The sequence below is a fragment of the Apus apus genome, chromosome 7 (assembly GCF_020740795.1).
Source record: "Apus apus isolate bApuApu2 chromosome 7, bApuApu2.pri.cur, whole genome shotgun sequence".
Taxonomy (NCBI): Eukaryota; Metazoa; Chordata; class Aves; order Apodiformes; family Apodidae; genus Apus; species Apus apus.
The window spans coordinates 13,918,712-13,942,316 of NC_067288.1; the positions used below are offsets into that span (position 1 = coordinate 13,918,712).

Below are 23,605 nucleotides of genomic sequence, written 5' to 3' on the forward strand. Positions count from 1 at the left end.
CTTGAATGATTTGCATGCTGGAGTAGTTAGAATAGACCTGTTAGACCTAGAAGGAAAAGTTTTTATGACCCCTTTTTGGCTTTTTAAAGACTCATATTTATTTTTAAAAAATAACCTTTTCTTCTTCCAGAGACCAGCTTGTGCTGTAGCTGTTTCAACAGTTCATTAAGTGAACTGAAATAGCACTGTCAACTTATAGGTAGTCAAAGAAAAACAATCATTTTAAACTGCCCTTTATACACTTTGAAGGTGAGATTTAAAAGTGTTCATACCAAATTCTTTTCTGAGCTTTTGTGTATTTGGAAGTAGACTTTCAAGTAAATCAAGTCAAATTAAAAGTTACATGCAAGGAAAATGCAGATAATAATTGATGCATGTGAAAGGCCAACTTGTAGCACGGCTGAAAATTTTAGATTTTGGGTTTTTTAAATATTTCATTTAAATGTACTTGAAACTTAGTGTTCTCTCATGCAGCCATGATTGCAGCAGTGCTGTGCAGCTACAGCAAGAAGTCATCTTAAATTTTCACTGTTTGTTAACAGATACATATGAAAGATGATCACAGAAGCTCTACTTCTGTAGTTGCTACAAAACTCAGCTTTGTAAACTACATGGAGGGGGGAAGGAGGCTTCTCAGGAAACTGGTTCCAGGAGACTTAGAATCAGAGAATTGGGTTGCTCATAAAAAGTATGAAATAAAATAGCAAAGAACCCCAGCATCTTATTTAACTTAAATGAGATAATTTGAACAAGTACTATTTCAGCTAATCTGTTCACTAGAAGGAAGGTGTTGAATTTGCCAACATTTTAGTCTTGTAATGGGTTTACAATGCAAAAATGTCTTCCTGTGAAATTAAATGGTCCCATATATTGTGTTGTGAAGTGAATGCTTAGCTAAATTATAACATGAGGGTGGGGGAAGACAATGGGCAAATTAGCATATAGTGAAATTAAGAAGAAATTCTCTTCTAGATTTTCCAGAAGTCACCAGTTTTTAAATAAAAACCTTTTTTTTAGTGTTATTTTCTTTTTTTCCTGTGGAAGGGAACAACTAAAAATTTTGGAGCAGGTAGGGTATAATATGGTTCAATTTCCTGGAAATCTGTCTTAAATTTAAGTGCATTTTCATTCAGGCAAATGAATACACATTTAACAGAAAAAGCATTTCACTTTGATTTGCAATTCAGAGAGGAATTCAGAGGCCAACTAGGAGTTGCGTGTTAGGGGGAGTTAAATGCAAAATATTTAAGTGGTTGTATTAACTTTTCTGTAGATGAGTACATTCAGTAGCTGAATATAGCAGCTGGCTGTATCTTAAAAAAAACTAGAGCATAACATTTTGGTAGGATTTAACATGTAAATACTTTGCGGGTTAATTAAGGAGAGATATTTTAATTGCCTGTTATGTTAGGGACCTCCCTAACTAAGCTGTTGAGGATTGCCCTAAGGTGGGGGGAGGCTGATCTTGCTTCTCTTGACTGCAGGGGAGTCTACATTCCTTAGTTCAGGCATTTCACTTGGAAACTTGAGTTAAATGATACATATGCCCCCTCTTAGCAAATGTAATTGTTCTCATTTTAGCCCTTGTAGTTCAACCAGAAGTACAAGGTGGAAGCAAAGACATTTCTTAATTAAAAACAGAAGAGCTTTAGAATACATTGGAATAGCTGAGACAGACATGTCTGACCTTTCATTACTGAACAAGCTATTTGAATACTCTTCGCTGCTATGTAGGTCTGAGAGCACAAAAAAGGAGAAGGATAAAATTTTGAAAATGCATGCAGATTTGCCTCTGTCAGGGTGAGAGTTCCTGAGTAATGGGGGAAAAAAAAGGCAGAAGAGACTTATTAAAGTTGAGAAGTGAAATCTATCTAGAAGTCAGGATGCATTTTTTTCCCTAGGCTCACTGGGATGAGTCATTGGATGCTCGAGGGGGCAAGCTGTATGGATCAAATTCTGATAACAAGTTGTAGGACACAAGTAAAAGTAGTTGTCCATGTGCTTGCTTTTAAAACGTGGCATTTCATATTTGCAGTGGGATGAATGAGCATTGATTAACTGCCCTAGTTAGATTGTGTGCCTGAATTACTGGAAAGGAGTGAACAATTCTCAGGACTGACATTATTTATTTCTTATAGAAAGCGAAATAATTTTTAGGACCAGAAGTTATAAGTGCCTCCTGAGTTATATAAACTATGGGGTTTTCCTCTATTTTTTTTTTTTCTAACAACAGTATGCCACTTTTAAATCAACTTTAAGAGACTAATACTTTACACCCAAAGCAGAATTTAATCTAGGAATGTTTAGGCTTTCTGTGTGACTGAATATTAATCCATCTCTAAATTCAGGGTAGTTGTTTTGTTTTTTTGTTTTCACTCTTTTGTTGATAACTTTGGATGGATTACTCATCTGCTCTGAAAAAGCCCTTCCATTTTCCTGAAGCTCTCTTGTATTGTACAGCAATTGTACTGGTCTTCTGCTTTCTTAGGAATGGGGCATTTCTTTAGACTGTGGTTTGATTCTGTTCATTGTAAATTATTAACAATACCTTGCATGTTTTGGTATATGGAAAAGCTGCTTTTGCTGTGAAGTAAACAATGATTGTTGAGGAATTTTTATGTGATTAATGATCTGTTACCATTTACATTTTTAAAAAACAACCAAACATAGAAGAACTACTTGCATCATAGTTGCTGTGCTCTGTTTTAGCTTTAAGCCTGAAAATAAAACAGCACCAAAACCTTCAGTGGAAACAAGCTGTTCTTGTAAATCTTAAGGCCACATTGCAGCTATTTCTCAGCCTTTGTCTTCTGCCTTCTCTTTGTTTTCAAGAGTAGCTTCTTAATTTAAAATGATGCAGGGTTGTGTTGGGTTTTGTGTTTTTTAAAAAGGGGCTAGTTAGTAGGTAAACTATTCACTTAAATTTGTTCAGTGGCCTGGCTTATGGCACAGTCTCACTAATAGTTCAACTCACACAACTAAAGGAGTAGCAAAATGCATCATGAGGACAAAGGGATGAAATTTTGTGCTAAATTCCCTTTATTGTTGGATTAAATTCTGTCAGGTTGTACTGATTATCAGGGCTTCATTAGCAAGTGTTACTAGTCAGCTGTTGTGCCTACAGTGCACACCTGCAAGTAAATTAGGAGAAATCATAACTTTATTCCCTTTAAGAAGAAAGACAGGATTTTAAAGGCTTGTACAATGTTTCCTGTTATATGTATATTTTACTAGGTCTGTATTAAATACTTTTTACAAGAGGTAGAGAACTAAGAAAAGCTGGAGGTCACTTAAATATCAACCTGATTTGTTAAACAATTAACTCTTTCACCACAGCCTTTCAAGGTTGATAGTTTAAGCATATATAATGACTCCTTCCTGGTTTTTATGGCTCAATTGACAGCTATGGGAGCTTAGAGGGTATTGTACCTTACATGAGAGGGAGTTACAGCACAATTTCTTGCTTTATCTGCAAAATAAAAGGGACAGATGTCACAGTTTTTGTTAGCTTTAAGTTCTAGTGAGAGCTCTTCTTCTCTAACTTAATATTTTGTTTCTTGTACACCAGTCTTTTGAGAATCTTTCTGTGGAGTCTGGGGGCTCACTGCATGAAAGGGATGATATTCCAGGTAGGTCATTAATTTAATATTAAAAAACACTACCTGTGTTTTCATCTTCTAAAATGTTACCAATGGCTTGCTTGGTGACTTTTTTATACCAATGCTGCCATTAAAACTTCACTGTAAAAACCTGCTATTGCACAGGTTTTGTGTTTTTATGAATAACCAACGTGGATTGCTTTTTTGGGGGTGGAAAGAATCAAGGCCTGAAGCATTTCTGCATGTCATCATATGATTGGTGTTTTGTTGGGTCACTTTCTTTAAAAAAATGTTATGCTGACCATATGACTACTCCAGATAAAACACTATGACCCTTTAATTTGTTCTAAAACCTCTGTCAGTCCTGTTTAGAGTCAAATAGCATTAAAGACCAACTCAAGATCAGAGCTGCTTAAGCATTCACACTTGGCTAATACTGGCTTTGCTCTCAGTGTGTGGTCATGTCTAAAATTCACTTCTTTGTGTCCAATGCTTTATTTTCAGGACATCTTCGAGCAGAGGAGGTGGACAACATGCTCCTAAGAAATGACAGCGGGATTGAATCAGCTCTGTCCTACGCTAAAGCGTGGTCAAAATATACCAAGGATGTAGTTGGATGGGTAGAAAAAAAGCTTAGCTTGGGTGAGTGGCTCTTTCTGGCTTTTAATCAGCTTTGTCATGATGAAATTAAATCTGTTGTCAGGCCTCTGTTCTGCAGACTGTCAATAATGTGATTTCTAAATTAGTAACTGTTCCACTGAAGTGGACAAAACTATTGTGTGTTTCCTATAATTAAAGGCCTGTAACAAATTGAAGGTGGTCCCCTCTATAGCCTGTTGGTTAGAGGAAGAATGTAAAAAGCATTTAGCATGTGGTATAGTTGTTAGTGTAAACAGTAACTGTTAATTTTTTTAACAGAAGTGGAGTGTGCTAAAAACTTAGCAAAAATGGCTGAAACTGCTAAAGCTGTTGTTGGACAGCAGGTGAGTATATCTTAGGGGTTTGGGCTCTTATTAAGTCTTAAATATGTCTTGATGTCTTGCCCAAGAGTGAAACTTTGGCAATGTTGACAAATGGATTTTTAAGAATTTATATTCATGTAAATCACTAGTTGAAAGGTCGGTTTCATTTTGTCTTCCCATCTCTTAAGGAAATTTGGATATTTACATTATTTTTTGTTAAAAACCCAGAATAGCCTTGTCGTTTTCACTGTATGCTTTTTTCTGTCTTGTATGCTTTGTGATTTGGACATGTAGACTTCTCTTTCAGAGTGTTTTTCTAGTATAATGAGACATAAATGAGAAAGTATTCATTTTCTACATTCATACCTTACTCTGACTTCCACACATATAAATATCTTATGAAATATAATTGAAAATCTAGTTCGATTATACAACCATTTAGAATGTCTTCATACTTCTACCTTACCTAGGACATCAATGTTTTGTTTTGTTTAATTTTAGGATTACATGCCATTCCAATCTATATTCATTAATGCTTTCCAAAATGATATTGAGAGCAATCAACTTTGGCAACAAACAGCTGCTGCTCTCCAGTCTAACAAATTTGTGCAGGTAAGCTTGAAAAGGACCAGATATCGTTTAGGGTTTTAAAAAGTTTTGTAACAGCACAGATTATTTAAAAGGACAAACTTGTAGACTATATACTTTTATGTACTCTGTTAATGTTTCCCATCTAGCCTCTTCTTGGAAGGAAAAATGAGTTGGATAGACAAAGGAAAGATATCAAGGAGCTCTGGCAGCGAGAACAGAAAAAAATGGTTGGTATTTCATTTGCATCTAAGGGTTCAATCTAAAATTCTTCAAAAGGACAAAACCTTCAAAATAGGCTGTTATGTAGTAAATAACTGTCAATTTCATGACATTTTTATTTGTAAGACGTTATCTTTCTATGACTATGTACTTTGAACTGCAGTGTACAGACCTGTGCATAATAGTCTCTTTAAACATCATATTAAATAACTGGAAAATTGAAATAATTGTTTTGCTTTTTTCTTCTGTTGCATTCTGCAGCAAGAGCTGGAAGCTGCTTTACGAAAGGCAAAGTTGCTATATACACAGCGTCAAGATGAGTATGAAAAGGCAAAATCCTGCACTGCTCGTGCTGAGGAGGAACATCTTAGCTCGAGTGGAAGCTTTGTGAAAGATTTCAGCAAGCAACTGGAAAAAAAGCGAAGGTTAGAAGAGGAAGCTCTTCAAAAAGTACGTGTGTCCCTTGCATTTAAAGTTAAGCCTGCACTTGGTATTACTTGTGCTTTCCCAGTTGGAGCATTTGAGCAAGTGTTCTGCTCATAATTCTTAATTTTAATCATGCTATGCTCTTTTGGACTTCTATCCTAAATGGGAGCTTCCATTCCTAAATGGGCTTTTGCCTTGTATCAAGGACTGTAGTCCATCAAACCTTTCTTGCTTGTTTTGGCCTCTAGGCTGAAGAGGCCAATGAACACTATAAAACAAGCATGGCAGAGGTTGAAGAAAAAAGAAATTATCTGGAAAACTTTAAAAGTGATGTCTTAACACAGCTTCGGGAGCTTATTTACCAGTGTGATCTTACTCTTAAAGCTGTAAGTATGCTTTTTAAGATATGTTTGGCACAGATATCTAAATATTAAGAGAAAGCCCCATCTATAGTGTTAACTGCTTAAAATAGAAAGTTTTCAAAGGATGGAGGCCAAGCCAATAGAAAAAGAATGAAAACTTTTAATGTTTGTAGTGTTCTCCTTCTGCTAGGCTTTTAACAAAAGAGGGTGTTGTATGTGTCTTCGGGGTTTTTTTCATGAGCTGTTGTTGCCTTGCAAGAACCCTGCCTACAGAATTCTTGTAAAAACTCCCTAAGAATATTGCTAGTAGTAGTGTTACTTGGTTCCTTAAAAGTACAGCTCCCACTCCCATTATTTTCATTAGTGCATTAGCAAATCTGTTTGGCAGATGCACAGAATCACAGAATCCTAGGGGTTGGAAGGGACCTCGAAAGATCATCCAGTCCAACCCCTCTGCCAGAGCAGGATCACCAAGAGCACATCACACAGGAACGTGTCCAGGCGGGTTTTGAATGTCTCCAGCAAAGGAGACTCCACAGCCTCTCTGGGCAGCCTATTCCAGTGCTCTGTCACCCTCACAGTAAAGAAGTTTTTTCTGATGCCTACATGGAACTTCCTGTGCTCTACTTTGCACCCATTGCTCCTTGTCCTGGCACTGGACATCACTGGAAAAAACCTGGCTCCATCTGACACTCACCCTTAACAAGCTGCAGCATGGAGCCTGCTTATCTTGACAGTCTCGATTACTACAGCATCCATAGCTATTAATGTGTGTAAATAAGCCAAGGATTGTCAAAACAGTGTATCTACATACACATTTTAAATAAATCTTTAAGAGCACATTATCCCAGTAGATCTGTAGTTTTTTTTAGATGAGATGAAGACAATTTAATGCTGGGGTGGAGGAGGGAAAATAAAACTGACTCCCCTCCTTCAAGCAAACCAAAAACCATCCTGTAAGACCAGTAGAAAGCTTAAACTTGTCAATTCAACTATATCTAAATTACACAATAATTTGCAACCCCCAAGCTGAAGAAGCAGCTATGCAGTGTCTCTTTCCTTGTCTCTGCCTTATGATAAAATATTTTAGAAGTATTATGTACTTTAACAAAGAAAGTGTTCAGTTAATCTCTTCTGCTGGGACAAGAAGTTTTGTCCATTTATTGTCTCAAGGTGATAGGGAGTTTATCTGAGTTTGGAACTCCAACTTCATAATTGTAATGGTGACTAACATTCTCAGCAGAGCATGAGAATTGCCTTTTTTGATAGCAACAAACCTTGTTGTTTATCTTGATCAACCCAAAGTGGGTAGACTTTGGAATTGCCTTCACTACCTACAGTGTTTAATAACCCAGAGAGAAGAGGAATACTAGTATCGATACTGCATATGAAGTTTTTGCAGTTGGCTTTCAGGAACCTTGCAGAAAGTCTATCCCTACAAATTTTGTATTTTCTAGAATTTTTCTAGTCTTACTGTTCAACTATTTTTCTGTTGTGATGATAATTTGGGTTGAGCAAAGTGCAAGTGACATATTTAGTGGATGGATCTACAAATACTAAAATTCTTTTCTCCTAACAGGCAACAGTTAACCTGTTCCAGCTGCAGCATGCTCAGGTTGTATCTCTTCCAGTTAACTGCCAGTCCCTCTGTGAGAGTGCCAAACTTTATGACCCTGGTCAGCAGTATTCAGAGTTTGTGAAAAGTTTGCCAAAGGAAGGTGTTCCTATTGAATCAGGTTTTGAAATCCAGAGTTCCCAAGTTGATGGGTAAGTCCCAAACTACAGGTGGCATATACTTGGTTTAGAATTAAATGCTAGGCACATATCTTTAACAGTAAAACAGCCTCTTTGGAGGAACAGTTAGTCCTGGCACTTCATCATGCTTTACCATTCTCTGTTTCTTTGAGTCATCTTTTGGTAGATTATATATAATGTTGACTTTGAAACCTGACTTTAAATTCTGAAGCAGAGTGGAATTTTGTCTGGTAAGACTTGCTAAACCATTGATGGTTGTTGTTCAAGAAGTGACTTGTTACTATTTTAACTTAGATTCTGCTCAATATAAAAAATGTAACTTTTGAACTCTGTAGTGTGGGTCTGGCCATCTAGTATTTGATAATCAATTTAGAAAGCCTGAGGAGGTACTTTTCCTCTTCTGCAGACCTTGCTGCTACATTACCTTCTGTCATATTGTTTACATTGGGCAACTTTTTTTTGGCAGGAAGTGTTGCTCAATTTCTGTCTAATGCTATGTGACTAAAACAAGTTTGAAATCCACATGTTATAACTAAATTATATTTTTCAAACCTGTGTGCAATGGCAGGTTTTACTGTTAATTTATTAAAGATACAGCTAATCTGGAAGTAAAGACTAAAAGACAAAAAAGCAACTCCTAGTATCAGTATGCCAACTGCTTTTCCACCTTTTAACTTGTTGTAAAATAGTCTTCTTGGCACTAAAGCACCAGAATATCCATTCCAATCTGCCTGTTTCACAGTTCTACAGGAAAGTGTCGTCATCCTCTTTCAAAAGGAAACTAAATACAAAAAACCTAATGCTTGAGTCAGATTTCTACCAACAAAAGCCAGGAAATTCAAAGTTAAAGCTGAGATTCTTAGTTCTTGTCTGTAAATTTCCTGCCTTTTGAGACTGATTTAGCTATACTCATAAACTTTGACTTAGGGGGATTTAACTATTCAGCTCCCCAAGAAACTGATGAGCATGAAATTTCAAACTCTTGTGTGCTCTCCCAGCTATTTACTGCTTAAGATTTATAGGAGGTTTTTTCCCCCCTCTCTCCACCTATTCTTTTCTTTGACATGGCCTTGTCATTCTTGTGTACTTGAAGTGATCATTTTTATTGTTTAGGTCTGCATCCCTTTAAGGGACAATAGCTCAGAAAATGCAAATTTTAATGTATTTAAATCTTTATTTCCTTCAGCTGGATAGAGTAGAACTGATTAATGAACAGCTTCCTGATGCTAACTTGGCTAGCAGGCCATTTTGTCCACAGGGTGCTTTGACATTTTCCATTAATTACTGTTAACTGTTTTCTGTCCTTATGTTGAGAGCAGATTCTCACAAGAGGCTGACTATAAGCGCTCTGGTGGCTTCAACATGTTTTCTGTGGCTTTTAAAAAAGCACAGCATTTTAACACCTATATGTTCATAGGTGAATGCTCCTCATAGCAGGACAAAGAATCTTTTGGAGGAAAGCATAAAAGTAGGATGCAGTAGCCTCTGAATTATTCTGGGTTTTAGATTAACAGCTTTGCTGTTTTTTCAAAGTCTGCAAAATACCACTTGTAATACTTTGAAGACGTGGAAAAGCTGATTTAAAAGGGGGCGAAGGGGAAACATATGGAAATTGCACATATTTAATGAAAAATTGCCACCCATTTCCTTTTATTATTTTCTTTTTAATCTGGGCTTTAATAATTACATGTAAAATATGTATGTTCATGAACAGCAATTAAATTTAAGCATTTTGGGGATAAAAACAAACAAACATTGCTTTTTAATTATATCTCACTCTTCAAATTACTTTCTTCTTTCTGAAGGGTTTTTAATAAGCAATCAACCAACAGTGTCCATATGTCACATGGTAACTTGTCTCAGTGTTACGGAGATTTTCCTGCTCAGACATTAGAAGATGTGGGAAGCCCAATGTATCATCGTTCACAAAAGATGGGAGAGAAGAGATCTTCCAGCAGCACAGATATCCAAGGTAGTTCTGTATTTCATCTGAACTGGAGTTCAGTCTCTAAATAAAAATACAGGTGCTATATGTCTGACTGTCAGAAATATAGCACTGAAGGGGTCAAAAATGTGTTTTAAAGTTCAAAGCCTGTAGTAAGTTATGTACTTGAGCCTAAGGAGAAATGGAGAATTGCCTGTATGTACACTTAGATTCATGTTGATTTCGGGTCTTTTGCAAAAGCATGAGTGTCACATTTCTGAAATTAATTTTACATCCTGAAGTTTTTACAGGAATGTATGCTGGGCTTTTTTTACTATATTTCATGTTGATGTAACTTCTGCAATTTTGTCTTATTTTTAATCATCATTAGACTTAGACTTCAATAAAAATTTTTGTTTGGTTGCTTTTTGTCCTTGACATTTGGAATTTGTGGATTTCCTTTTCAAAAGCAATACGAGGGCCACCACCATTCAGATCATGGTCAGTTGGCAACCAGAGTGGAGGAATGTGCAGTGATTCTGAAAGTGCAGGGGGAAGCAGCGAGTCACGATCCATGGACTCTCCATCAGCTAGCCCAGGTACAGCTCCACTCACTTATGTACTAATTTGAAGTCTTTTCTTTGAACTGTTTTACATTAATGAAGACACCATTGTTAGTTTAGCTAGTGTTGGACAGAGCCTGTAATGAAAGTGAGCAGTTGGGTGGAACTGATACTTACAGCTTCCTGAAAATTTTTCTCATCTGCTAGGGGATTTTAAAAGACGACTTCCCCGAACACCTTCCACTGGTACTATGTCATCTGCAGATGATCTTGATGAAAGAGAGCCACCATCTCCTTCAGACTGTGGTAATGTTGTTTCCATACCTGAAGTCCCCAGAAGATGCTTTTTGTTGTAGGGTGTGGCTTTTCTCTTTAATGTGCTTAAGAAAAGTACATTAACAAGGCTGTGATAACCAGCAGCATTGCTTCCAATACAATGTGCATCCACTTGAGGTTGAGAGCTGAAGAATAGTGTTCAGGTCATTTTAATGAAGAAGAGCACAATTGTCTTCATACATTTAGCTTAACTATATGGACAGCCTTTGAACATTTTTAGTGTCTTCACCCCCCTGAGGTAAACATAAACGATCCACTAACCATTCCCTCCAGATGCTTGCATTTAAAATTAGCTGCATGGCACTAGAGCTGAGATCACTGCTAAACTTCAAAGTGAAATGTACAGGTATGGAGAGTTGATAATTGGAAAAAAGTGGATCCAGGTGTTTAGGGTAATAACTAAAATTTTCCCCTTTTCAGCTTAGATAATATGCTTGGTAATGTCTGTCCCAGATCTGACCAAACCATTTCTAATTTTCAAATTAATTCTGACTGTATAACTGCAACGTTGCCACAGGTACTGAAACCTGAATAACTGGATTATCAGAAATAGTTCTGTGGGACGTCTGCAGTACTTACAAACTAGTTCTGAAATATTTGTGGCACTTTCTCAGTAAAGCCTTTAGGAAGTTCTTCAGTTAGTCCTGATTTCCTAAATGTATACTTTGCCTTCTAGGAATGACCCTGTGGTTAACAATACTAATTTAGGTCCAGATTTTAAAGCATGGCGACGCGTTAATAAATGCAGACTTTCACTTGCTTCTTTAATTAATACTTGAACTTCTAAGAAGCTTTCTGGGCAACTAACTGTGTGTGTTAATGTTAAGGTTTTTATCTGTAAAACAAAAGTATTTCGGTTCAGGGTTGTTGATAGCATTTTAAGTAAATTGCTTGAAAAAATTGGTCACAAAAAGCACCAGTTGCTCTTCTGTTTTAGAATCCTGTAGAAAATATTTTTATATTCTCACAGAAGCCTGAGAATCAGTGATTCTTTTTTTTTATATAGGCTCTGCTGTGAATGTGTGTTAATTCTTCACTGCTTTTTTTAAGTGTTTCAGAAGCATTACAGGGCAAACCATAATATCATCTTTCATCGTCTAGTACGGGATTTTGAAATACATGGAACGAAATTTACAGGAATAGTTGTCTGAACTGCAGGGCAGTTGGAATTAAATGTCCTCATATTTTCACATGCCATTAATAGAGAAGAAAACTGAAATACTTAAAAATACAAAATTGATTTATTCTGATTTTATGTAAGATTATTTGCTAGTTAATGTGTCTGTTATATAAACTGTAACATTGTTTTGCTTCCTTGTGATTGAAGTGTTTTAGATTACTGCAGTAGTTGCTAGTACTTACAGAATTCTGTGTTCTGTAATGAAAGAATCAGATCAATAACCTATCCCAACAGTAGGTATTAGAATTACAGTAACAAAGAAATTTTCTCTAGGTTTAAATGATCTGACATCTGAAACTGCAAATTCTCCAGGACCTTTTAGAAATGCTAATATGTCCAAAGCAGCACAGACACACAAACTACGGAAGCTGAGAGCTCCATCTAAATGCAGAGAATGTGACAGCTTAGTGGTATTTCACGGAGCTGAATGTGAGGAGGTAAGTTGGAAAATAGTTTAAATTGCTGCTTGGGGTATATGTGAAGTCAGGAGATTTGGAAACTTGCATTATAAGAAGTACAGACTTTGTGGCTTGTGGGATCATCATGAACTCAAAGCAAAAGCAGAATAGACTAATCAATCTTTCCTTTTGCTCACACATGGGATATCAAACAGCAGAAATACTTCTTAGTGTATTAAACCATGTTCTGCTTTTTTTTTTCCTTCCCTGTAGTGTTCACTCGCATGCCATAAAAAATGTTTGGAGACTTTAGCTATTCAATGTGGGCACAAAAAACTTCATGGAAGGCTTCACTTGATTGGAGTGGAATTTGCCCAAGCTGCTAAAAATGCTCCTGATGGCATTCCTTTCATCATCAAAAAGTGTACCTCAGAAATTGAAAACAGAGCACTGAATGTCAAGGTATGCTCAAGTTTGTCTATAAAATTTAAGTACAATCTATTTTTTTTTTTTAAATAATCTTAAGATGTTAATGCTGTTCTGTTGATATAATCGGTGGTTTACACTTGTGTTTCAAATTAAAATAGAGTTGTGCTGGTCTTTTAATTTTAGGGCATCTATCGTGTGAATGGAGCCAAATCAAGAGTTGAAAAGCTTTGTCAAGCTTTTGAAAATGGAAAGGATTTGGTTGAGCTCTCAGAACTCTATGCACATGATATCAGCAATGTTCTCAAGTTGTATCTCCGCCAGGTAAGTACTTGAAAGGTCAGATGGAAAGCCATAGTAATGTAGTACATTTCTTCAGTACAAGAGCAAAAAAAAAATAAATCCTTTTTTTCTGCAGTCCTGCAGCTGAAGATTGAGTGCCTATTTTCACATGGAGCCTGTAAAGCTGTGAGATTACTGACTGCTGGAATTATAATCTGTATTCCACATGGCCATAATGTGTCTTTAAATATTAGTTCTGTATGCTGAACAAGCTTTTCTCTATCAACTTGCAGTGAAGCTTTAAATTCTAAAGCCTTTCCAGCTACTGAACGATGATGTGTTCAGTATGGAGAGATTATAAATCTTTTTCTCTCAAAACAGAGCTTTAAAGCCTCATGATGGAGTTTCCCAAACAGTTTCAGTATATATCTGGAAAAATGAGATGGGATGTTGCCCAGTGAAATTACTGAGTCACTCTGAAAAACTGTTAACCCTGAAAGGAATAATCCTTAGCTGTATGGTCGTGTCTTCTTCCTCACACTGGCTGTCAGAGATGGGCATTCCAATCCTATGACTATCACCATAAATTAAGAGCTTTTGAAAAATTATGAAGGTGTACTCTGCCTACTTATTAAAGTGAAAAGACAGCATATTATATACATCATACTGGGGTGTCAGTTTGAGGCACTGCACTGAATTTTGAATGGGGTTGATTAATTAAATAACCAAATAATGTTTTCTTTTGGTCTTACTACTTCATTGTAGCTGATCTATTGGTGTGGTTTTAAGGTAAACCTACTCCTTTTAAATGCAGGAATAGTGTTAGAAACTTGGGCTTCATACATTTTTCGACTAATCCTCAGCTAAACCCTACTTGAGAGTTTTATCTAGTCTTCCTACATTTTGTTTTTATCTAAGCTATCTAGGCAGTGCAAATAGCCAGGTCACGTTTGAGGTTTTTGTCTTTCTTGTACATTATTTTTGTTGTTGTATTATTTCTTTTCATACTGAGAGAATAGTTAAATCACAGTTAAAAAGAAATGTTATGTGGCCTAAAATCCAATCTTAAAGATGGAATATGGACCAAACTTGATACCATGGACCAAACTTGATACCATGTGTAATATATTATCAGAGACTGGAAAAATATGCCAGACCAGACAAAGTTAAACAGGAAAGAAACAAAAGTTCAGGCTTCAGTGTGTTTCTGAAATGTTCTTATTTCTTCAGCTTCCAGAACCCTTGATTTTGTTTCGGCTCTACAATGAGTTCATTGGACTTGCAAAAGAAAGCCAGAATATTACTGAGGAATTGGACACTAAGCAAGCTAGCCCCAAATCAAAGAAAAGACAGTCAATCTGTATTGAACTGAATAGGATCATCATTAAAATTAAAGATCTTCTGAAACAACTGCCCGTACCAAACTATAACACTCTTCAGTACCTTATTGGACACCTTCACAGGTGAGAAAAGACTTTAAATGCAAACTGATGTTGAAAAATTAATTGCTACATGCTGTGTAGCATGCCCTTTTGGTGACTGTAGAGAAAGAAGTCACGTAGGCCTTGAGTGACATTGTTCTGTTGCTGTTTCTCTTTCCAATGAAATGAATTCTCAGATGAGAAATATATGAAATGCAAAGAAAGGATGGGAAGAGTTGAGCTCTGTTATTCTTGATTCTCTGTTAGCATTGTGGTCAGCAAGTAGTAACTTGGGGAAGCTGAATGAACCTAGGTGTGATTTAAATCAAGATGTGACCTAGATAGGGCAGTGAACTGGTGGCTCTTTACAGAAAATTGAAACTTGAATCATGTTTGTTAATAACCATTCTCCAGTTACATATCACGTCCTTGTCCTGCAAATTCTGGATTGTATGATGATGTATGAGAATGTACCAAGATGATCACTACCAATAAAAATGGGTGATATTGGGCAACAACCAAGTTATTAATTAGAAAATAGATGTTCTTTTCCCCAGAAATGCCAAATAGCTACAACTAACATTAGCCAAATATGGCGTAAAAACACCCTGCATGGAAAGCACTTAGTCCAAGCTGCTGCTAAATGCAGTCTGCAGTGAAGATTCTGCCTGTCTACCAAACCCACCTTCAGGTTTTTATTGTCTTTCAACTTCTTTAGACATACGACAATATTTTAATATCTAAAATCTTTCTGAAGTAGTAAAACCTAACTCTTGGGGCTTGGGATTTTTTTCCTCTTTATGCAGGGTTACAGAACAGTCTGATGAAAACAAAATGTCAGCCAGCAACCTTGGCATAATATTTGGTCCAACTCTGATCAGGCCACGTCAAACAGATGCTACAGTTTCTTTGTCATCACTTGTGGATTACCCTTATCAGGCCCGGGTAGTGGAGCTGCTCATAACATACTATGAAAAAATATTTGATGTTCCATTGAATCCACTTCTGAGCACGTCTCAGTCTCAAGAAAATGCCATTACAGTCAGACTTGCTTTGTCAGCAGAAGAGAGGGAGCCTCAGCAGCAGAGGAAGTCATTTGTGGCTGCAAAGGAAGTGAGTGACTTTTCTTGGGCTGCTGCAATGTTACCTGTGCCATCTTAGCTTCTGTGTCAAATGCTGCAGCATTCCAGAGCACACTTCTGTCAACTCCTTGTGGGTTGTTTTGGGTTTGTTTTGGTTTTTTGTTTGTTTGTTTTTGTAAAGGAGTGCCTTTCTTCTTGAGTTCTCATTTACTTTTGCTCTGACTTTTTAACAGGGTATTCTGATAGCTCCAAGTGAAAGCAGAGCTTCAGAAACAGCTGCATTGTTTCTGGAATCAAACAATAACAGGAGCACAAAAGAACGAGTAGATACATCTGTAACTGGTTAGTGCACTTTTATTAAGTCTGGGGGTGCATGAATAAGCAGTCATGGATGCGTTAGATTGTAGTGCATGCAGCTCTTCAGTTTGGACAGAAGCAAGAGATGAAACCTGCTTTATTGTTGCTTGATACACTGTTTATCCTTGCAAGAGGAACAGAGAATTAAATCCTAAATGTTTATGGAATCTGAGCTTAAAATATTTGATAATAGAATACAACAATGTTTTGGTTTCTCCCTTTTATATATATTTTTTAAAAAAAGATAATTATGCTGTGACTGGATCTTTGAAATCTACTATGATGCTGCAACCAATATCCAGCAATTAACATATTTTGACCATTGTTTTCCCCCAGAATTTGTATCATTGCCACACACTGGAACTACACAAGAAGGCTCTGGGAAGAGTAATTCTCTGACAGAATCATCAGCTACCAGCATTTTGGATTCTAATATTTCTGCTTCCAAAAAGCCAGGTTTGCTAACCTAACTCTAAATCTTCCATAACACTTTTTTTCTGCTTATCTGCCTGTACTGCTACAGTAGTTTGTTTTAATGTAGATATGATGTCATCTACTTTATTTAAGAGTAACTATATGTGATCCCTTTTAATTATACTGATTTTCAGCTGGTGTTACCAGTTCAGTTATGTCCTGTACCTGAACAGAAATGCAACACTCTGAAACATATTAAAACTGAAAATATTCAGGGCTCGGAAAGTACCAGCCAAAAAAAAAGTGCCATGTTTCTTTTGCCTTTTCCCTTTAGTGTCTTCCTTGGTTACATCTGTACAGCATCTGTGTTACTGCTATTTAAACTCTAACATTTGGTTAAAGTAGTATACTCCTAGTATATATACAAGGTGTATCTAAAAACTGCTAACCCATTAAAACACCAGCTGTCAAGGGATCACTAATAAAGTTCATATTCTGTTGGCAGAAGTCTTGCTGACTTCTCTATTTGGTGCAATGATCCAGTAACATCTATCTGTTTCTAGGTGATGCCCTGAGTCCAGCTTCAGAGAGAGACAGTGAATCATTTGTGGGTGAAGAAAGCTGTAAAATTAACTTACTTCCTGTGAAACCCGACCGTCAGATTACCAAGGTCGCATTGCGGGTTCCAAGGACAAAACCAGCTGCTCGCCCTGTGAGCCTCCCTGTAGACAGAATACTTCCTCCCTGTGTTTTGAATGATAGAAATTCACGCAATATGGGAGCAGTAAGTCCAGAGAAGCTCGGCAGGAGCCCTACCATTGAAGAAGTTTCAGAGGTGAAGGCACTCCCTGCTGTTAACACCTGCTGCAGACTTCCTTGTTACAATACCCAGATGCTGCGAAAAACTTGGGACAAGCAATATAAACAGTATGATATCACAGAAAGGACAGCAATGATCATGACTAATGTGCCCCAGGAGAACCGAGCTCTTGAGAGTGGAACTGCAGGTGCCTTATCTTCATGCAGCATTGGTAACAATTCACCTAATGCCATTCTTCCTAGTAAGCCATACTCTGCTTCTGCCAGGTCAGGAAGGACAGGAACAGAAGAGAATGGTCCTGATGCTAATCCTCTTGCTGCCTTCAGGGCACCAAGAACATTGCAGCCACCCCCAGGGACATTTTATAAACCACCCTCTAACAAATCGAAAAATGAAGAGGTTTCTTTTGCTAAAGCTTCTGTACCAACCAGTGTTAGCTCTGTGATTCACCAGGATAATACTGTGAAACTGGCTGGGAGTTCTGCACTTGCATCAGGTGATCCTGAACAAAACACAAATGAACAAAAAACTAGCTCAGAGGATATTCATGCCACAGATGTGAAGCCTGCTTACCAGAGACTGAGACCAAAAAGGATTCAAGAACTGGAACATAGGGAAGCTCACTTTGTATAGGGTGCAAATTCTCCTTGGACTGGATGCAATTTGTTAATGTTGCCAATGCAGGCTTCCTTTTGGCCCTTTATTCTTTGCCTTCCCTTGAGAATCCCACTTTCATGCCATATTTGAGTTATTTTTATATATGCAGCATTTTAAAAATGGGGGGAGGGCTGGGAAATTTGAAGGAAGTAAAACTTTTTGTAATTCAGTAGCTTTTCATAAAAATGTAATGCATTCCCAGTCTAGATACAGCTAATGGGTTCATTGAATAAGACACTGAGCTTCATTTCATGGTATGGAATGGAGTGCTTATTCATAGAGAAACAACTATTGCATGTAGCAGTGAAAGGAGCCATTTTTTGTAATAGATGTTATAATAAAAATTGAAGGTTTAATGTTCACTGTGTCGGCATAAACCAAAGCTTTTGTGCTTTGCTCTGTAAAAGCATTTGTTCAGTTTTCTAATCTGTGCAATTAAAGCTTTGCTCCAGAACAGACTTACGTACTGGCCAGCATGGCCTTTAATTATGTATCATATGTGTATATTTTAGGTAGACATGGTTATCTGTTGCCAGTTTTCTATGTTGTCACTTTAATATTTTTTTTATACAGCAAGGATGCACTTACTGAGCTTTACTATTCAGAAGCAGCAATTAATCCACATCTGGTTTCCTCTGTCGCTTAGCGAGTGGGGCATATGTGCACAGCCTGTTTTGTTTGGATGCCCTTCTGGAGAGACTGTCAGTTGTGGTGGTGCTGTCTTTCCCAGTTGAGTGAAAAGGCAGTGATTTGCTTGCTATAGATCAGTTTCACCACTTGACCTGGTGTAACTGAAATGAAGAGCATTGTTTCCAAGCTTCAGTGAAAGAGCTGAAAATAACCAAAAATCTGCATTAGTAGGTGCATCTAATGGTTTTCACTTTGTATTAAATGGTTTTTATGTGTACACTGTTGTATTTGCTTTGAAATATATTAACTTGTTAACATTTCAGTGACTCTATGGCTTCTGTATCTGGATTTCTTCTAACTTATTAAAATACACACATTTGGCCTTTGCAATAGTGTAGTACTCTACTGCATCTGTCTTCCAGGGATGGGGTGGTGGCACACTTTTCTTAACGAGATTTCACTTAGCTTGACCCTTTCTCACCTAGTTATTTTAGCATGCTACTTTCTACTGATGTAAGAATAAAGAGGACTCTCAAAGGACAGGAAAGGAAATAATTGTTTTTGTGTTTTTTACAACATAAAATATGCTGGACCTTGCTAGTCCATTCCCTTGGCCCTTCTTCCCAAAAATCCCAGTAAAATCTCACACTGCATTCAGTGGACATAATATGGTTTTAGTTTCCAGAACAAAAGGTACTAAACTTGGAATGATGAACTTCTGATTCCCTGTCATGTTTCTGGAGAAGCATGGCTTGCACTCTTGGCAAAGGCCATGCTACCACTGGAGAGTCCTGGCCATGCTAGGAGTGGATTCTTTGGGAGCTGCCTCATACTGCAAAAAGCTGAAGTGCCAGGTGCTGCTGTCTGCCCAGACTGGTATTGTGAGTTGCATAATAAAATAAGGAGGGATAAAGGCTTCTTGACATAGATGAGTGTTTATTCCACTTTGAGAATGGAGGGGGGGGTTACAAACCTCACACAACTGGTGAATGAGCAGAAATAGCATTAATGAAACATTACGGGCATTGTAGCAGAACCTCAGCACAGCTGTGAAAGCATGGTGCAGATCAGAGTAGATTAGGACTGTAAGACAGCAAAGTAATTTGTGAGCTACCATTAAATCTATTGTCTCACTATATTTTAAAGTGTTTTAGCATACATCTAGCACTGAATATGCTAATGGCTTAAGAAATGTTGGATGGAGGATCTCCAGTATTCCCCAGGGCAGGCTGCTGAGATGGAGAATTACAGTAACGTGTACTAATCTCTGAGTACTGACAAATGTTTCTAAACCAAGTCATACCACCAGTTACTACTGGTTGTTACCTATTGCTTTGTATGTACCATCTGCCTCCATACTTTGCTAGCGGGAGAGGTGTCTGCTGTTTTAAATGTGCTTCAGGCCTTTGATGTGATGAGGTGGCTCAGCCGGGAGCAGGGGAGCGCAGCGCCCTGCCTGCGTCTGCGGGCGGGTGGGTGTCTGGTAAAACCACATGATTTTGTGGGAAAAATCATTGCTTGCAAGAGCGTGTCTATGCTTTATAATGTCTTTGACTCTTTTTAGGCAATACAGGTGAAGAATCAGGTGCACTTTTGAAATGAAAACCTCTGCAGCCTATTTCAGAGTTCTGATGCCGCAGGAGCGGCTGCAGCGCAGGGCCGGAGGATTCTTCCAGAACTTTCCCACCAGACCAGGAGACAGGGCAAACTGCAGGGGTCTGGGAGGCAGTTGCTTAAGGGCCAGTGTGTGACTTTTTAATTTATCAGTTTTTATAAATGTTTGCACGCTGATGTCAGGGCGGTGTTTGGTTCGGCCTGGCAGGCCGCGGCCTTCCCGGCCTGTGAGGAAGCGGCTCAGCGGGCCCGGGGGCGGCTGCCACCTCCTGCGGGGCGCGCCGTGAGCGGCGAGGGGACGTGACAGGCGGCAGCGGCAGCGCCGTGAGCCTAGTGGAAAAGACTTTAGCTTTCTTTTCGACTGGAAATGTTACTAATGGTCCCTATTGTTTCTTTCGGTTCTGATGCAGATTTCCTGCGGTTTTGTGTTTGAACTCACTTCACCCCAACTAAATTGCAGTAATCCCACTCACCTGCCCTAGGTGACAGGGCTCTGGGTCATGTAAAGTGCCAGCACCCTGCGGCTTGCCTCAGGGGAGACAGCCTTTCTGTGTCAGTTTCGCTTGGTAATTGCGTTTTCTGAAGCTGTAATGCACTGCCTCATCCCTTTTAAAGCTCTGGCTACAGTACCAACTTCACTAAGTTGCTGACCTAATTAGTCATGACAGCAGTTTGGTTTTTTTTAGCAAGGCCCCGAATGCTACCAGAACTACCCTTCTGACACCATCTTTTCCAGTACAGAGTTTGTTCAAATCAGAAGAAATACCTTCAGAAATACCAGCCTCCTGGTACAGAATATATTGTGCTTGTTCTGTTCATATTGAATATTTGCAGGGTTTTTTTTCAGGAGTCCTTAAACTCACAGATTGAGCTGTTCTGTATCAAGCAGGGGATTAAAACAATCTCCTTACAACTGAGCAGTGTTATTCTGCAAGTGCTAACTGCATCTAAGATGTGTTTCTTTCCGGCCAAGCTCAACACTGCTTCAGGAACCTTTCTCTTTCCCGTAGCACAGCAGTACTCACACATGAGGTAAGCTTTTGTGGTAAGTTTTTCGGTTTTTTTATTGCTTCTATTTAAGAACTCCCTGTTTTGCTTGCAAATCCATGAATGCTTTAGCTTCTGTAGTGTAGCAGAGGCCTAATTGAGTTCATCTGAAAGCTGGCACGGAATGCTCTGCAAAGGAAGTTAGTGTGCATGTGTTGACATTGGTAACTTACTTCAGAGCACGTTTGTACTTCTTAAGTGACTCCTCTGTATACCACTGTGGTTCATAGTACAGAGTCATCTCAGAGCACAAAAACTGGATTCTTTTTTGGATGAGTCTAAACAGGAACACGTGCTTCAGCAGTGTACCTGATGTGCTGCAGCTGCTAATGCACAGTCATTCTGTGGGGCCAGACTGGAGGTCATCTGAAGTAACCCCCAGACATGGTACTATGTAAGTGCTGAGTCCTCAGCACTGCTCTTACTGGGCCATCCCACTTGTCAATGTACCCATAGACTTAATTGTTGGGAAAATGGGACAAACCATTTCAACTTTCCCCTAGCAAAGTTTGGGGCTTGGTAGGGGTGGTGGTCTTTGATGCTTACAGACAATGCTATTTTATAGAAACATGTCAATGTGAAAATACATTTCACAGGTGAATGCTTTGGAGACAAGCCTTTCTGATTAAAAGGTACTATGTGCTTGCCCATTTATCTTTGTAAAGAGTGGGGATCTCAGTTTCTGATTCAGACATGCATGGAATCCTAGAAAGTATTTTCAGTCACAGGTAGAAGAAAAAGCCATCCTAAATATTCCAAAATATAAAATGTTTAAGAAAGGTGAATGCTAGGAAATTTCTTGCTCCTCAGCCCTTATGCTGCTGGATGACAGAAGAGGGTCTATGTGATTTAAACTGGATTGTACCAGGAGTAGAAAACATGCCTTGCGAGTGTGCTTTGTGCTTCTTTAACTGCAGATTGGTGTGATTAGCCCACTGTTGTGCTTGTGCATGGATGGGTTCTGCCTAAGGTGCCACATTTCCCTGAGTTTGACGTGTGGAGGAGGCTAAATCTGATTGTCTTTGATTCTTAGGAAAGCACGTTTCAAACAGAAGTTTCAATGTGCCTTTTCTTATCTCTAATTTCTTGTCAGAATTACCGTTGAACCATTGTATCAGCAACTTTGGGAATAATTACAGCTTCCACCAGTTTCTCTATGCTAATTTCTTTGCTGCTTGTTCTTTGCCATCTATTCAAGTAATGCAACTAATTTCCTTACTTTGTCTCCTGTCTTTAATTTTTTTACTAGCAGTCATATCCGAGAAATCATTTGACCCTAGCTTGCTAGAGCTTCCCATTTTTGTCCTTCAGGTCCCTCCTTATATGTTTAATGGAGGGAAGCCTCTGAAACACATTAGGAAAAATTTGAAACCCTTCAGTTTGGGTTTTCTCTAGCAATTTAAGATATAAGGGTCCAAAACTTATCTTAGAAAAACCCAGCTGTGAATGTGTAGTTTCCTCTATGCACACAGTTGTCTGTTTATATAGGATAAATTCTTATCCATATATGTGTCTGTATAGGGTATATGCACACCCCTGGAGCTTGCCTAAGCCAAGTGGTGTTAGCTTTCTACTGTGACTGTGTCTACAGACATGCCCTTCTACATGTGTGAGAAAGAACATTTCACCAGTTAAGAAATTGCCTGGATGCTGGAAAGCATTATTCCTGAAAATTAGAGATGTTGTCCCATGAGCACACCACGTACGCATGACTGTGCATGTTTTTAAAGCTATCTTTTCAAGTAATTTCAAAATCCTCTTACTTTTAGAGAAAACTTATTGGATGTCTATTCGGAAAATGTTATTGGATATCTATTGTAGGTGTAATGCAAGAACTATCACTAAATCTAAATCTGTTTTCATCTTTGCTTTCATTATGTTCTGATACATAAATGGAATGCCTCCTCTTTTGCTCCTGCTGGCAAAAAAACTATAGATCATTAGGCAATCCCTAGGTGACAATGACAACTGTGGGTGGAACTACAAGAGAAATTGCACATTGCGCTCCATAAACGGAACTGGATCTTCCCCTCTCATGTGAACAGATAGGCCCTACATAAGCTTTCTATGTTTACTTTAAAAAGATTCTGCTCTTTACAAAGCAAAAGTGGGTCACAGGCATAGCTGATGGAGTTGAGCATAGAAAATGAATATACTCTACCGTTACCCAATTGTGATGGAAAAAATCTAATTAGGAAAGATTAAAGTAATCTTAGAGCTGTCCCTGTGTACACGTGGGAAGCAAAACAAGGATCCATCTTCTTAAAATAACTTCACTTAGAGTTTCAGAGTTAAATATTTTTTTGCTGAGTAAAGTGGTTAAACTTGCTGACATAGTTGTAGTGCTTGAATGCAGTTTGCTACTGAAGAGCAGCAGCACTAGTTTCTCTGCTTTGCACTGCCATTAATCAGAGCAGACTTCCCTCTGAGGCTTTATAAAGCCCTTTGTTTCTCTGTCAAGATTGCAACAGTCAGTCCCAGCTGTGATATGAACGTATGTCCAACAGAAGCCACATGTAAAAGAGAAGGTTGCTGTATCA

The 23,605-nt window shown here is 38.2% G+C and overlaps 1 protein-coding gene across 5 annotated transcripts in view; it reads left to right on the plus strand.

Moving 5' to 3' along the window:
* ARHGAP29 (Rho GTPase activating protein 29) overlaps nt 1–18,721 on the plus strand; it is a 52,283-nt gene extending 33,562 nt beyond the window's left edge. For 3 of the 5 annotated variants that reach the window (XM_051625088.1, XM_051625092.1, XM_051625091.1), the window contains 19 exons: nt 3,569–3,629; nt 4,104–4,241; nt 4,518–4,582; nt 5,063–5,173; nt 5,299–5,379; nt 5,633–5,821; nt 6,046–6,183; nt 7,739–7,926; nt 9,720–9,886; nt 10,309–10,437; nt 10,609–10,707; nt 12,191–12,354; nt 12,589–12,777; nt 12,928–13,065; nt 14,254–14,486; nt 15,251–15,557; nt 15,760–15,868; nt 16,220–16,339; nt 16,861–18,721. In XM_051625088.1, coding sequence (XP_051481048.1) covers nt 3,569–3,629; nt 4,104–4,241; nt 4,518–4,582; nt 5,063–5,173; nt 5,299–5,379; nt 5,633–5,821; nt 6,046–6,183; nt 7,739–7,926; nt 9,720–9,886; nt 10,309–10,437; nt 10,609–10,707; nt 12,191–12,354; nt 12,589–12,777; nt 12,928–13,065; nt 14,254–14,486; nt 15,251–15,557; nt 15,760–15,868; nt 16,220–16,339; nt 16,861–17,750 — 3,516 coding nt within the window. In that variant the 3' untranslated portion in view covers nt 17,751–18,721. The remainder of the gene's footprint in view (nt 1–3,568; nt 3,630–4,103; nt 4,242–4,517; nt 4,583–5,062; nt 5,174–5,298; nt 5,380–5,632; nt 5,822–6,045; nt 6,184–7,738; nt 7,927–9,719; nt 9,887–10,308; nt 10,438–10,608; nt 10,708–12,190; nt 12,355–12,588; nt 12,778–12,927; nt 13,066–14,253; nt 14,487–15,250; nt 15,558–15,759; nt 15,869–16,219; nt 16,340–16,860) is intronic. The other 2 variants (XM_051625089.1, XM_051625090.1) reach the window with 2 other exon arrangements.
* Nucleotides 18,722–23,605: the final 4,884 nt, after the last annotated feature.